The following is an 11,641-nucleotide window of genomic DNA, read 5'->3' as shown; positions in this document are numbered from 1 at the left end:
CCAGCATCTCTGACGCTGTTACATCCGAGAGGAGCAAGGCAGACGCGCCAGGAAGGATGCGCCCCGTCTGCAGGAGCATTGCTGCTGCACCGCGGCAGCCTGACCCAGCACGCCTGTGTGCTCACACGCGTGTGAGTAAGGCGTCGGGCAGCGAGGCTGGCCAGGCGGGGGTGATTCATGTGCAAACAGCCCAGGAATTCACCAAATTGCGTGGGGGTCGCGGGGGCACTAAAGCACGGGTGCAAAGACGTGCAAGGGCGATGCGTGGCTGTTGCCCCATGTTTGAGACGGTGCCCCAGGTGTGTGCAGCACGTCACGGGGCACCGGGGCTCACAGCAAGCGTGTGCACACAAGAGGGGATTTGTGCTATTTTTACTGACCACTTGCAGGCAGGCTGCAGTTTAATACTCCCCCTTCGCCGCCGGCCCCGGCAGTGCGCGGCTCTCCAGAGGCCAGGCATCACCTCCCCTGCACAGCCCCCAGGTAAGGCGCTGCCCCAGGCATCCCCCCACCCGTGACTCCCGGGGTGTGCTGGGGGACATGGGTGCCACCATGGGACCACCGGGACTTGCACGTGGCGGCATGGCAGAGGAGCCCCTGACACATAACTTTGGATTTCTCCCCCTGTCTGAAGCTGCTCAGACATATTCTCTGCTCTCAGAGGGAGGCTTGGAGAGACTGCAGTGGGGAGAAATACCGTTAAAATACCCAGCCGGGCTTTCGAGATTTGCTTGTTTTTTTTCTGAAAACTGGCAAAACCAGGACTGTTTTGGGCAGTATTGCCCGTGTGTCCTAGCCTGACTGCTCGCGGTTGCTCGTGTGACCGAGGAGGTGAGGATCAAGGGTGCAAGCAGGATGTGTGGCATCGTGTTGGCTGGGCACATTTGTGGTACGTCTCCAGTCCCCTGGATGGGGAGGATGTCAGGATTGACCGTGTTTTGATTTATGGGTTATTTCTTTTAAGGATTTCTGTAATCTAGTGGTTTATAAGCTTTGTAAGCTTTTCATGGCTGGGGGCATGCAAACAGTGCAGAATTATCTTGTCCAGATCCTCCAGTGCCCATCAGAGAGCGAAGTCTCTTGTGGATGCTCCAGATCCAGCTGGAGCCCAAAAATCCGTGCACGAGATTGCTGGGGAAGCCTTGCTGGGACAGCTGAGTCCCAGCTGTCCTCCAGGAAGCCAGTTTAGAGCTATTTGGCCCTAAGAATTGACTGACCTTGGTAGAGGTCATCAGCCTGAGGTGCAGTGTGGGTCCCACCTTCTAGGGATGCCAGGCTTTGCTGCAACAGGGAGTGTTGGAGACGCTGAGGGGCTTTGCCCAGCCCTTGCTCACCTCCAGGGAGCCAAAGGCTTTTCTGCCTCCCCTCAAATAAACTTGGGGGCAGCAGCTGGGACCTGACCTGCTCAGCGCATCAGTGTCAGGCAGGAGGAGCTGCCTTCCCTGCACGTCCTCTGGGAACCTCCAGAAAGGCGTGAAACCAGCGGCTCTGGCTGCATCCAACTGATGTGGCCTTGAGGAGGAAAAGATTCCTGTTCCTGGGATTTTTCCTTGTAAATCCAGGGATCTGGCAGGCTCTGGGGGAGGTGATTCCTGCTGGGATTTTGTGGCATTTCCCCCAGAAACTCCAAAATAGCAGGGGGCATGGGGATGGGACAGGGACAAGTGGATGGAGCTGGGAGGTGCGCTGAAATTTGCTTGGCACAGGCTCCACTGCATGGCTGGGAGCAGCTGTTTGAAAGCAGAATTGGTCCTTTCTCTTTCCCCCAGCAGGAGGCTTTGGGGTTTAAAACAGTTTCCAAATTCAGGGGGATGCAAAGAGATCAAGGCAAGAAATTCCAGCTTTGTTTTTTCAGTTCTAAGGAAAAGGACTAAACCCGCTGCTGGAAAATGCTGTTTGTTTCTGAAGTATGGCATCAGCTTGTTACTCCTGGTTGGAAAGAGAAAAAAAAAATATTGATTGGCATTTTCCCACACATTTTTCTATTACTCAGGGTTACACGGTGCTCTGGTTTCTTGGCAAGAGGGGGAAGTGTTAGCGGCAGTGCCGGGGAAGTTAGCAAGGCAGGGCATTTTGAAGCAGCTGCCAGGGCATAGGGTTACCAAGCAAATTTAAAACATGAAACCGTGAGTATTTCACCAGGGACACGGCTGCTGAAGGAATGCACTCAGCCGCTTGGCCGTGGCGTGTTGCCTCTTGCTCCAACACTGCCAAGCTGGCTTTTGGCTCCATCACCTCTGCGGCTGCTCGCGGGCAGCTGTGGGACGGGACTCCCCGAGCCGACGTGGTGTGGGGGTCCCCGAGGAACCCCCTTGCCCCTGAGCCTCCCAGCCACGCTCGCCCCCGTGCCCTGCCCCGAGCTGGGGGCGCTGCAGCCGGCGGGGCGGCAGCTCGGGGTTGGGAAGCCCCCGAGCAGAGGCCGGTCCTGCGGGGCTGGAGGCAGGTTGGAGCCTGCCCGGAACGGGGCTTCGCCTGGGTGATGCCGGCGGGGTGGGGAGGCTGCGAGCTGCTTCCCTCCACCGTCAGCACGGGGCAGCACCAGACCTTGGGAGCACCGGAGCATCCCCTCTGCGCTGTCTGGGTTCGGGAGGATTTGCTCCTTTGTTTCAGCTGCTTCCCCACGCCCCAACCCTTTTTTTTTTTTTTTTTTCCCCAGGTTAACAGCACGTCGCTGCAATGCCAGAACCGTAAGTAACTTGAGTTTCCCTTGGATTTCACTAAATCCTTGCCTGGCTGCTGGGCTGCTTGTGCCAGCTGAGTTTGTTGGGTTTTGGAGGGGTTCAGCTGGGATACCAGCCCGTGCTCAAGGCCTCTGTGCCATTCCCCTCGCAAAAACTAGCTTTGAATAAAAATTGTTAGCTGTTCCGATGTTCCAATTCAAATCTCGGAGCTTTCCTAGATCCCAAAACAGGGATCTGAGGTAGGCAGCACCACTCACTTTGCTGTGAGGCTCTTCCTAGCACGTTGTATCAATGTAACAGATTCCCCGGTGTGAACAGAAGGGAGAAACCCCCCTGCAAAGCTTTCATCAAGCACCAACACGGAGCTGCCGCAGCCCTGCAGCCCTGAGCAGGGTCCAAGCATCCTGCCCGCCAGCCCCTGGCCGTGGGGGGGGGCGCCTGTGTGAGGGTGCTGTGGCCCAAGCAAGGGGAGCGATGTGGGGCTGGCACGATGGGCACCGTGGTGGCTCACGTGCCACACCTGAGTGGCATTTTGGCTTCCTGGGAGTGGCCCTGCGCACCCACTGCATTTCCAACGAGTGCTGTGGTCTCAGACCTGGCTCACTCGCAGGTGGCACCTATTAGACACAGAAATAAGGAGATCAGCTGCAATCACACGAGGGGCTTTTCTTGGCTGTCACCTCTTTGTGACTCATGATTTCACTGATGCCCTGTCTCTTCTCTTGTCCCTTATTGCTCCCTCCTGAATGCACGTCTGCCTGCAGGGAGGTAAGTGCCTTTCCTTTCAGGAGCGATCTCGATGCTGCTCTGCATTTGCTGTGTGTTTGTTTTCAAAGGTTTTTTGTTTTTTTTCCCCCTCCCCTTTCTCCTAGAGAAAATCCAAGATCACAGCCTCACGCAAACTCCTGTTGAAGGTGAGTCCTGAGGGTTGGAAACTCCCTGGGGTTTGTCTTGCTGGGGAAAAGGAGCCAGGGTTGTAGTGCGTGGTCGGTGGGACAGCGATGAGGAACGGCAGAAGTATGGGCCTTGGGGAGCAGCTCCTGTTGCCACCTCCTGCATTCTCAAAAATCCTCACTCATGTGGGCTTTGTGGTCCATGCATCAAACAAAACCTCCCCTCACCTCCACTTTGCTGAGGTGGGGAGAGACTTTGACGCCTTCAGCGCTAAAGCCACAGACCTCATGTTTGTGCACCAGCAGCTCTGCAGCACAAGCCTGGGAGCTCCCCAGGGAGCTTGGGAAAATCATTTATTTACTGCCTCAGCAGAGCAAACCGATGCAAAGAAAGTGCTGGCATCAGCATCCACAGGGACCACCGCAGCCGTGTGGTACCTCCAGCCACGCTGTTCCCCTGCCTTCAGGGTCACCACACAAAAGGTGTAGGGATTTTTTGATGTGTGTTGCAGGAGCAGGGTGATTTTGGGAGGACAGCTACTGCAGGGAGGGGGTTTGGGAGGCAGACAGGACTGTCCCATCCTACAGATGTGCGAGGAGGCTCGGGGGGAACAGAGGAGCTTGTCTGTTCACGCTTCTGCCATTTACTTGTGCTTGTAGAGTTTGATGCTGGCAAAAGCGAAGGAGGAGTGGGACCAGGAGATCGTGGACAAGCAGTCAGAGAAGGAAAGATACCTGTCTGAGCGGATCACACCGCTGCACACCAGTGGGCTTTCCTTGAGCCAGCTCCAGGTATTTCTCAGGTCCGAGGGTGGAGCGAGCTCCTTGGAAGCGTGGAGGGGCATTGCTCACTGCTCTCCTGCTGTGCTTGGCCCCCAGGACCTGTGCAGGGAGCTGCATGAGAAGGTTGAAATCGTGGATGAGGAGAGATACGACATCGAAGCGAAATGCAACCATAACACTCGGGAGGTAGGAGGCAGGGTGGGCTGCCTGCTCCTCTGCTGACTCCCTCCCAGATGGTAGCTTGGGCCTTGGTGGGGGTCTGTGACCGACTGGGCTGAGCTTGGATGTGGGACATGCACCAGCGTTATCTAAGGGTTGGTATGTGCTCTGCAAGGCGTCCCTCAGCACAAGGTTCGTCCCTGCCTCAGGGAACTCACACTGTCCGCTGGGTCTGCAGGGAACCTCCCGGTCACCCTTCGTGGGTCTGAGAGCTCCTTCTTGTGGTGCAGCTGCCATCTGAGCAGGCTGGGACAGGGCGATGGCAGCAGCTCTGTGCTCAGGTGGACAGCCTGGTGAAGGTGGTCCTCATGGATGCAGGAGGGGCGCAGACCCCTCTGAGGCTCGGTGTCAGCGGAGACTCCTGCTTCACACAGGAGCTTTTTGTGCAAGGCAGCCATGTGGTGGCCTTCCACTCCTCCTCCTCCTTTCCTCAACCTGCAGATTAAAGATCTGAAAATCAAAGTGCTTGATCTCCGGGGAAAGTTCAAGCGACCCCCGCTGCGGCGAGTCCGCGTCTCTGCCGATGCCATGCTGAGGGCTCTGCTGGGCTCCAAGCACAAGGTGTCCATGGATCTGAGAGCCAACCTGAAGTCTGTCAAGAAGGAGGACACAGAGAAGGTGAGTGATTCTTCTAGAGGCCAGAGATGGAGACATCTCCTAGGGATGCCCTTGCCCTTCTCCAGGGTCCCCCATGAAGCCTGAGTGGGTTGTGCTCAGCCATGGGGCAGTCCTTGTGAGGCACTGCCCATTGCGGGATGTTGTGGGACCACGTGGGAGCAGTTTGACTGGGCCAGGTAACTGGTGGACAATAACAAGTGAGATTTAGAGCTGCGTCCATGGTGCTCTTCCCTCCAAGACCATGTGGGGTCATTCAGCTCAGGCTCCCCTTGTCACGTCCATCAAGCTGCACTTGCAGAGAGTTTGGTCTTTCGTCTTCCAGGGAACCAGAATTGCTCCTATTTGGTGCAATCACGCCCAGAAAACACCCAGGAAACTCTCAGACCCAGATTAGATAAGGCAGAGCAAGCCCGGCAAGCACGCTCGGCCTGAGATAAACAGCCCAGTTCACACCAGTTTTGTAGAGAAATGAGAGGGGAAAGTCTCCATAGGAGAGATGGAGAGTGATGCCCAGACCTGCCTGGGGTGTGCAGGCACCCCAATGGCAAGAGTGCGCTGCTTTCCAAGGGGCTCCCCCCAAAGGGGTTTTAGCCTTCGGTCCCAGCTCAGCAGATGGGATGAGAATCTCAATTTTCAATTATTTTTCCTCCCCCCCCCCCCCCCCCCCCCCCCCCCCCCCCCCCCCCGTTGCTAGTATAGCACATTTTCAGTCCTTTGGATGGAAAACTCTGCTTACAGTCCCTAGCGCCGGGTGGTGAATAGATCTGGATTTATTTTAGATGTCGTGAGATGATTTTGGGGCATAGTTTGTAATCTATGAATGTTTGTGGGTTGGCAGAGCAGACACCTGGGCATGCTTGCAGAGCTGCCGTCGTCTCCCCTTTCTGTTCTGGAAGAGGCTGCCAGGCTCTCACTGTCACATCAGCAATCCCAGTCCACTCCAAAAGCTTGGGGAAGGTGGAGGTGGGGTTTATGTGGGCTGGGAGGTCTCTGCAGAAAGTGTTTTGGCTTACATTTGCCCCCGTGTGCTGGTGTAAATCCATAGTAAGTTCCATGTGCTGGTTTCTTCCTCCTGAAGAAATTTTCTGGGATTTTCTAGTGCAATAATGCAACGTAACCTGGCTTTGTGGGGGTATCCACACGAATCCAGACCTCCCTGTGGAGATCAGACCACTGTTTGCCATTTTCCCAGCCAGCTCCATGGGACGCACGCACAGAGTTGGCCCCGAGGGGGAGGGTGCAGCTGCCCTCCCTGTGCTGCTTGTGTGTGGGGACCAAGGGCTCTGGGCAGTGGGGTGGGACAGCACGGGGCTGCCATTGTGACCCCCATCCCCGTCCCTCCTGGCAGGAGCGCCCTGTGGAAGTTGGCGACTGGCGCAAGAATGTGGAGGCCATGTCGGGGATGGAGGGGCGAAAGAAGATGTTTGATGCTGCCAAGTCCCCCACGGGCCAGTGAGAGGTAGGGGACGGGTCCTCCTTCCCCTGCAATTGCCCCCTGCTCCCTGTAGCATCCCTGGGCTGTGCTTGTGGCTGGGCAGATGCAGAAACCGCCCCCACTTGTTAGAGAAAAAGGCTCCACATGCCCCATCTCACACCCCACACTTGGGACGGGTGCCGGTCCCGCACGGCCCTGCCATGGAGCCGCTGCCGGCGGTTCTCCTCCTCTCCCAGGTTGCCCTTCCTGGTGCTCCGGCGTCTGCTGCCCACGCCACACTCATCCTGCACAGCATGGGCATCGCTGGCACCAGCTCTGGGCTGCTGAAAGCAGCCTGAAAACTCCTCTTCTGCCCACTGCTCTGCTCTCTTTCCTTCCTGCAGGAGCATCGGGAAGAGGAGCCTCACCACCCCTGCTGCCTCCCTTTCCCTCGCTGCCCCTCCGTGCTTTTTTGTGCCCTTAGCCTGAATTCACCACTGAGCTGAAACACACAGACAACTGTCTGGGAAGGAGATCTGAGCTTCCTTCTTTCAGCGCTGCCATCAGCCCTGCTCCCGCACGGCCCCGGCACAGCAGCTCCCCGGTATCACCTGCACGGGCCATGCTGTCTCCAAGGGGCCACTGGCCATCGCTCCCCTCCCACCACTGCAGAGAGGCCCTGGAGATGGCTGCTGGTCCTCCCACTCCCCCGACCTCCGGCGGGTGCAGCCTGAGGTGCACCCATGCGGCTGCACGTGTATTAAAGGACGATCTCCCGGGCAGAGCACTGCGTGGGCTCATCACTGTGGGAGCACTGGCCAGGGGCAAGTGCTGGTCCACAGCCTGGCGGGGAAGATGCCCTGGTCCTTTCCTGTCACCCTGCAATGTCCCTGTGGCAGCACTCAGGCCAGCAGCATGCCCTGGGATCAGATTTGCTTTGGGTTTATCCCTTCCAGCCCCCCAGGCTGCTTTATAGTGCTCCACCAGCTCTGCTGAGACCCCCTGGCCCTGTGCACGTGTCATCCTCCTCCTGTCCCATGCACTGCAGCCCTTGCCAGGCTTCAGGATGCACCAGCCTCCCATGCAGCAAGGCTTGGGTCTCAGTGCAGAGAAGTATCTGCCAGCTCCCTGTACCCCTCCTCCTCCTCTGGCTCTGGAAACGCCTTTGGAGCTTGCTCAGCCAGGCACCAGCTCTCTCACCAGCTGCCCCATCACAGGCACTGGAGCTGTGGGAACTGGGCAGCCTCATGTCAAGGCTTAATTCCAGCAGTGTTTCAGGAGAGCATGGGATGAATCCATCTTTCAGGCCAAACAGCTTGTGCTTCCCCACTATATCACAGCCCCCCAGACTGCAGCTGGTTGAGCACAGGCAGCTGGTGATGTGCCAGCTCATCCCCAGAGCAGGGCTGGAGGGGAGACTTGGGGAGAATTCACACCAAATCGGGTCTTCCGCCTGGCTGTGCTGCAGGAGACGCTGAGGCTCAGCCCCCACAGGGTGCTCCTGGTGGCTGTACCAGTTCCTTGTCCATGCTCCCAAGGTATCCAGAGGAATCGCAGCATCCATGGTTTCAAACCTGAGCCACCCCGCGCGCTGTTCGCAGCACACCCCTGTCCCTGTGTAGTGAGCTTGTAAGGGACAGAAAATGCTATAAACCTGGAGCAAAGTGCAGAGGGTTGGGGCAGGTGGTGACCGACAGAAACACGTATTTCTAGCGTGGACATTAGCACTCGGGCTGCCACAACACCCAGCGGCTCTTCACAGAGAATTTGAGACTCTATAAAAATTCTTCTCAAATTTAGGGTTAGGTCAGAGGTGTTGTCAGCTGGAAAATACACATTCTCTCCCTTAGCAAGCACAGATGGTCAGTCTTCGTCCTTCCACCTGGTCCTGCATCCCCATCAGCATCCCCTAACTGGGGCCAGGACCGCAGCCAGCATGACTGGAGCAGTTGCACAGCACACAGAGCCTTTTCCACACATTTTTTCCTTTCCAAGCTTAATTCAGCCGAGCAGCCACAGCCCGGCACAGCACCAGGACTCGCTGACCCCTCACCCTCACCCTGCGCACCTTGGGATGGGCTCCCAGCGGGTGCAGACCTGGGAAGCGAACCCCTGTCTTGGCCAACCTGAGCGACTCTGCTGGTGGAGGCGCTGGGGGACCAGGCGTGGCGAGGTCCCAGGGCACTGCCGTGGCCCGCTCTGCCCCACCGCTGGAGCCAAAAGGTTTCAGGTACCCTCCTGCCCTTCCGAGCTCACTGCCCGAGCGGGAGCCAAGCCGAGGTGGCGTCCTGGGATCTCGCGGCGGACGCTATCCCCAGAGGGAACTCACACACTCAGCAGCGATCCTGGCAGAGGAAGAAAGATCTGTAGGAGACGTAATAACTGTTACCTGACCAACTGGTATAGCTGGAAAATGCAAGAGAGGTTTCATGGAAACAAAGCCTTCTTCAGACCTGGAACAGCAGAAAATGGCAAGCCGAGTCTAGGCTGAGAACAACCACTCTGAGCTTAGTGCAATTATGCTAATTAAGTATTACCAAAAAAAAAAAAAAAAAAAAGAAAAGGTGGCGTTTATTATGGGCCAGGGAGGGATGGCAGTGAGATGTAAGGCAATATGGGTGACGGGTGCTGCGGGACCAGGCTCTGGTGGATGCTCGGCAGCCAGCCTGTGCCTGTCCCCAGCTCATCGCCAGATCCTGTGCACCAAGACGCCTGGCACTGCTGCAGAGCAGAGCCCCAGGGCTCACCACTGCGTCTGCAGGCACAGTGAGAGCCGGCCGGGGTGTGCCCACCTCTTCCCAGGGAGAGAAGCTGATGCTGGAGAAGTTGCCAATGAAATTGTATTTATTTCCAGAAGAACTGCATGAGGCAGTCCTGTCTCCCTGAACTGAGCAGAGGCCCGGTCCCACCACCCTCCAGGTTGTCCCAAGAGCCCCCAAAGCAAAGCAAAGCAAAGCAAAGCAAAGCAAAGCAAAGCAAAGCAAAGCAAAGCAAAACAAAACACTGGAAGCTTGAAATTGCAGAAGCTGCAAATTAAATTGAACTGTAGGAAAAATATGAATCAACCCAACGATTTTCTACTGGAAAGGTTTTTCTAGCAAAACTGCAGTGAGGGAGATGCAAAAGGCTTGGCCTGACATGGCCTTTCAAAAATATCCCTCCTAGCTGGCTTTAAAATGGTCCCTACCTTTCCTAGGATGCTCTGTGACCTCCTCGCTCAGCACCCATGCCTAGAGACATTTGAACTGTGCCCAGATGTTTCCCTGAGTGTATTTGCAGCTCAGCTGGACCTGCCAAAGGGGAAGGGTCAACAGTGATGGGCAGCCCTGGCGTGGGAAGAGGTAAAGTGGCCCCTGCAGACACTGCAGCACCCTGCCCTGCGCAGGGGTTAAGGCCAGGCTGCAGCCCTTGGTTGTAGAGGTTAAACATTACCCCTGCAGCCCCCGTGGCATCTGCGGTGCTGCCGGTGCAGGATCAAACCCTGCGGCTGCAGCTGTGCCGTATTGGCACGGTCATGGCTTAACCACCCACCACGCTGGGAGTTGTCACCGTGAGTCCTGTATCCCCCCGCACCATAAACCAGGAAGAAATGGGTTTCTGCACCCACATTTTCACCTCCTGCAGCCTGGGGAGGAATGGGGCTGGGCTGGGGTACGGTGCTTGACGTGAGTGGGGTCATCTCATCTGTCTTCTCCATCCTCCCTTGCTGTGGCCTGAGCCCTTTTGCTGCTCGCATCAGAGGGGACTTCTCATTAATTGCAACTAATTTCGTGCACTCTGAGGGATGCAGTCTGCCATACGTCTGCTGGCAATGAGTCACACATTCTCTCCATGACCTGAAAAATTTCCGCTGAGCCCACTTTTGGGACACATCCATGGTTCTCCGTCGTTAGACCTGGGGCATCACAGGAGATGGCATCTAATGAGGAATCCAATCCGCAGAAGAGAATGGGAACCTGAAGGACACTATAGTATCTGTGGGGCACCGTGATGACATTTCTGAATCAATATTTGTCTAAAATATTTTTTTTTAAAGTTAGACTACAAATGAAACAAAGGTGCAAGGCTGTTTGCACAACGGTTATTCCTTTCCTACAGAGAACAGAAAAGTTTGTGGTCGGGTTTTGCTCTGTTTCTGAGCGCTCGGCCCCCAGTTTCAGACACTTTCTGGCTTTCTCTGCACAGCAGCATTTCTGCACCGTCAGCTCCCAGGGCATCGCACACACCTTCCTAAAAGCTGAAGTAGTTGTATCTGGGGAAGGGCAGCTCAGGACCACCCCAGCACTGGCAGAGCACCAGTGCAGGATTCTGGGAGGCCTCCATGTGTGGGGGGAGCGGGGCTTTCTAAAACATTTGCTGATTGCACCGCCACAGTGATGGGGCAGCAGTGGAACAAGGGTTCCAGAGCCCTTTTCCCGCCCACGGAGCCCCATGCCCCAGCCCCGTGGGGAAGCCTGGGTGGAGGATGCGGGTCCTCTGCCGGCTGTGTGGCAGGGACGAGCCTGGGGAACCACGGGAGGAGCTGAGCTGTGGCTGATGCTGGGGGACCAGCACGGGGAAAGGGGTGGAGGGTGCACCACTGCGCCCCGGGCGAGGTGGGGGAATGCCCTAACTGGAGCACAGCTGTGGAAACTGGAAGCTCTCCACTGCCCTGCAGCCACAGAAACAGGCTCTGCTTCGGGATGAGACACAGGACACTGTTCCCAAGAGAAAAAAACCCTGCTGGTACTGGTCTAGCTCCTTAGTGGGTATAAATAGGTGTCTGCTGCTGATCTGCATCAGATGAAGATCTGCCCTTCCTGAGCTCCTCGGGCAGGTGCAGGTCTGCTGGCAGAGTTCTGCCACCCCTGGGCACAGCGGGTACCTGGAGAGAAATGCGGTTTTACACCAGAGCCTTGCCCGCACGCAGGGTCCTGCGGCACAACTCCCTCAGCCAAGAGCACACAGCGCTGCTCTCCCGGCTGCAGACCTGGGGTGGCAGGACGGGCAGCCCGGTGCACAGGGTGCCTCTGCACAAACATCAGACTGGTTCC

General features: G+C 56.7%; 1 protein-coding gene across 1 annotated transcript; it reads left to right on the top strand.

Moving 5' to 3' along the window:
• Window positions 1–410: 410 nt before the first annotated feature.
• On the top strand, window positions 411–9,107 carry TNNI1 (troponin I1, slow skeletal type). The gene is made up of 8 exons (XM_040616577.1): window positions 411–483; window positions 2,657–2,691; window positions 3,554–3,595; window positions 4,235–4,366; window positions 4,454–4,543; window positions 5,018–5,194; window positions 6,543–6,653; window positions 7,013–9,107. The coding sequence occupies exons 4-7, from the start codon at window positions 4,241–4,243 to the stop codon at window positions 6,648–6,650; spliced, it is 501 nt and encodes a 166-aa protein (XP_040472511.1). The 5' UTR covers window positions 411–483; window positions 2,657–2,691; window positions 3,554–3,595; window positions 4,235–4,240; the 3' UTR covers window positions 6,651–6,653; window positions 7,013–9,107.
• The last annotated feature ends 2,534 nt before the right edge of the window (window positions 9,108–11,641 follow it).

Source organism: Falco naumanni, chromosome 17 (genome assembly GCF_017639655.2).
Source record: "Falco naumanni isolate bFalNau1 chromosome 17, bFalNau1.pat, whole genome shotgun sequence".
Lineage (NCBI taxonomy): Eukaryota > Metazoa > Chordata > Aves > Falconiformes > Falconidae > Falco > Falco naumanni.
This window is presented reverse-complemented; position numbering and strand designations above follow the sequence as displayed.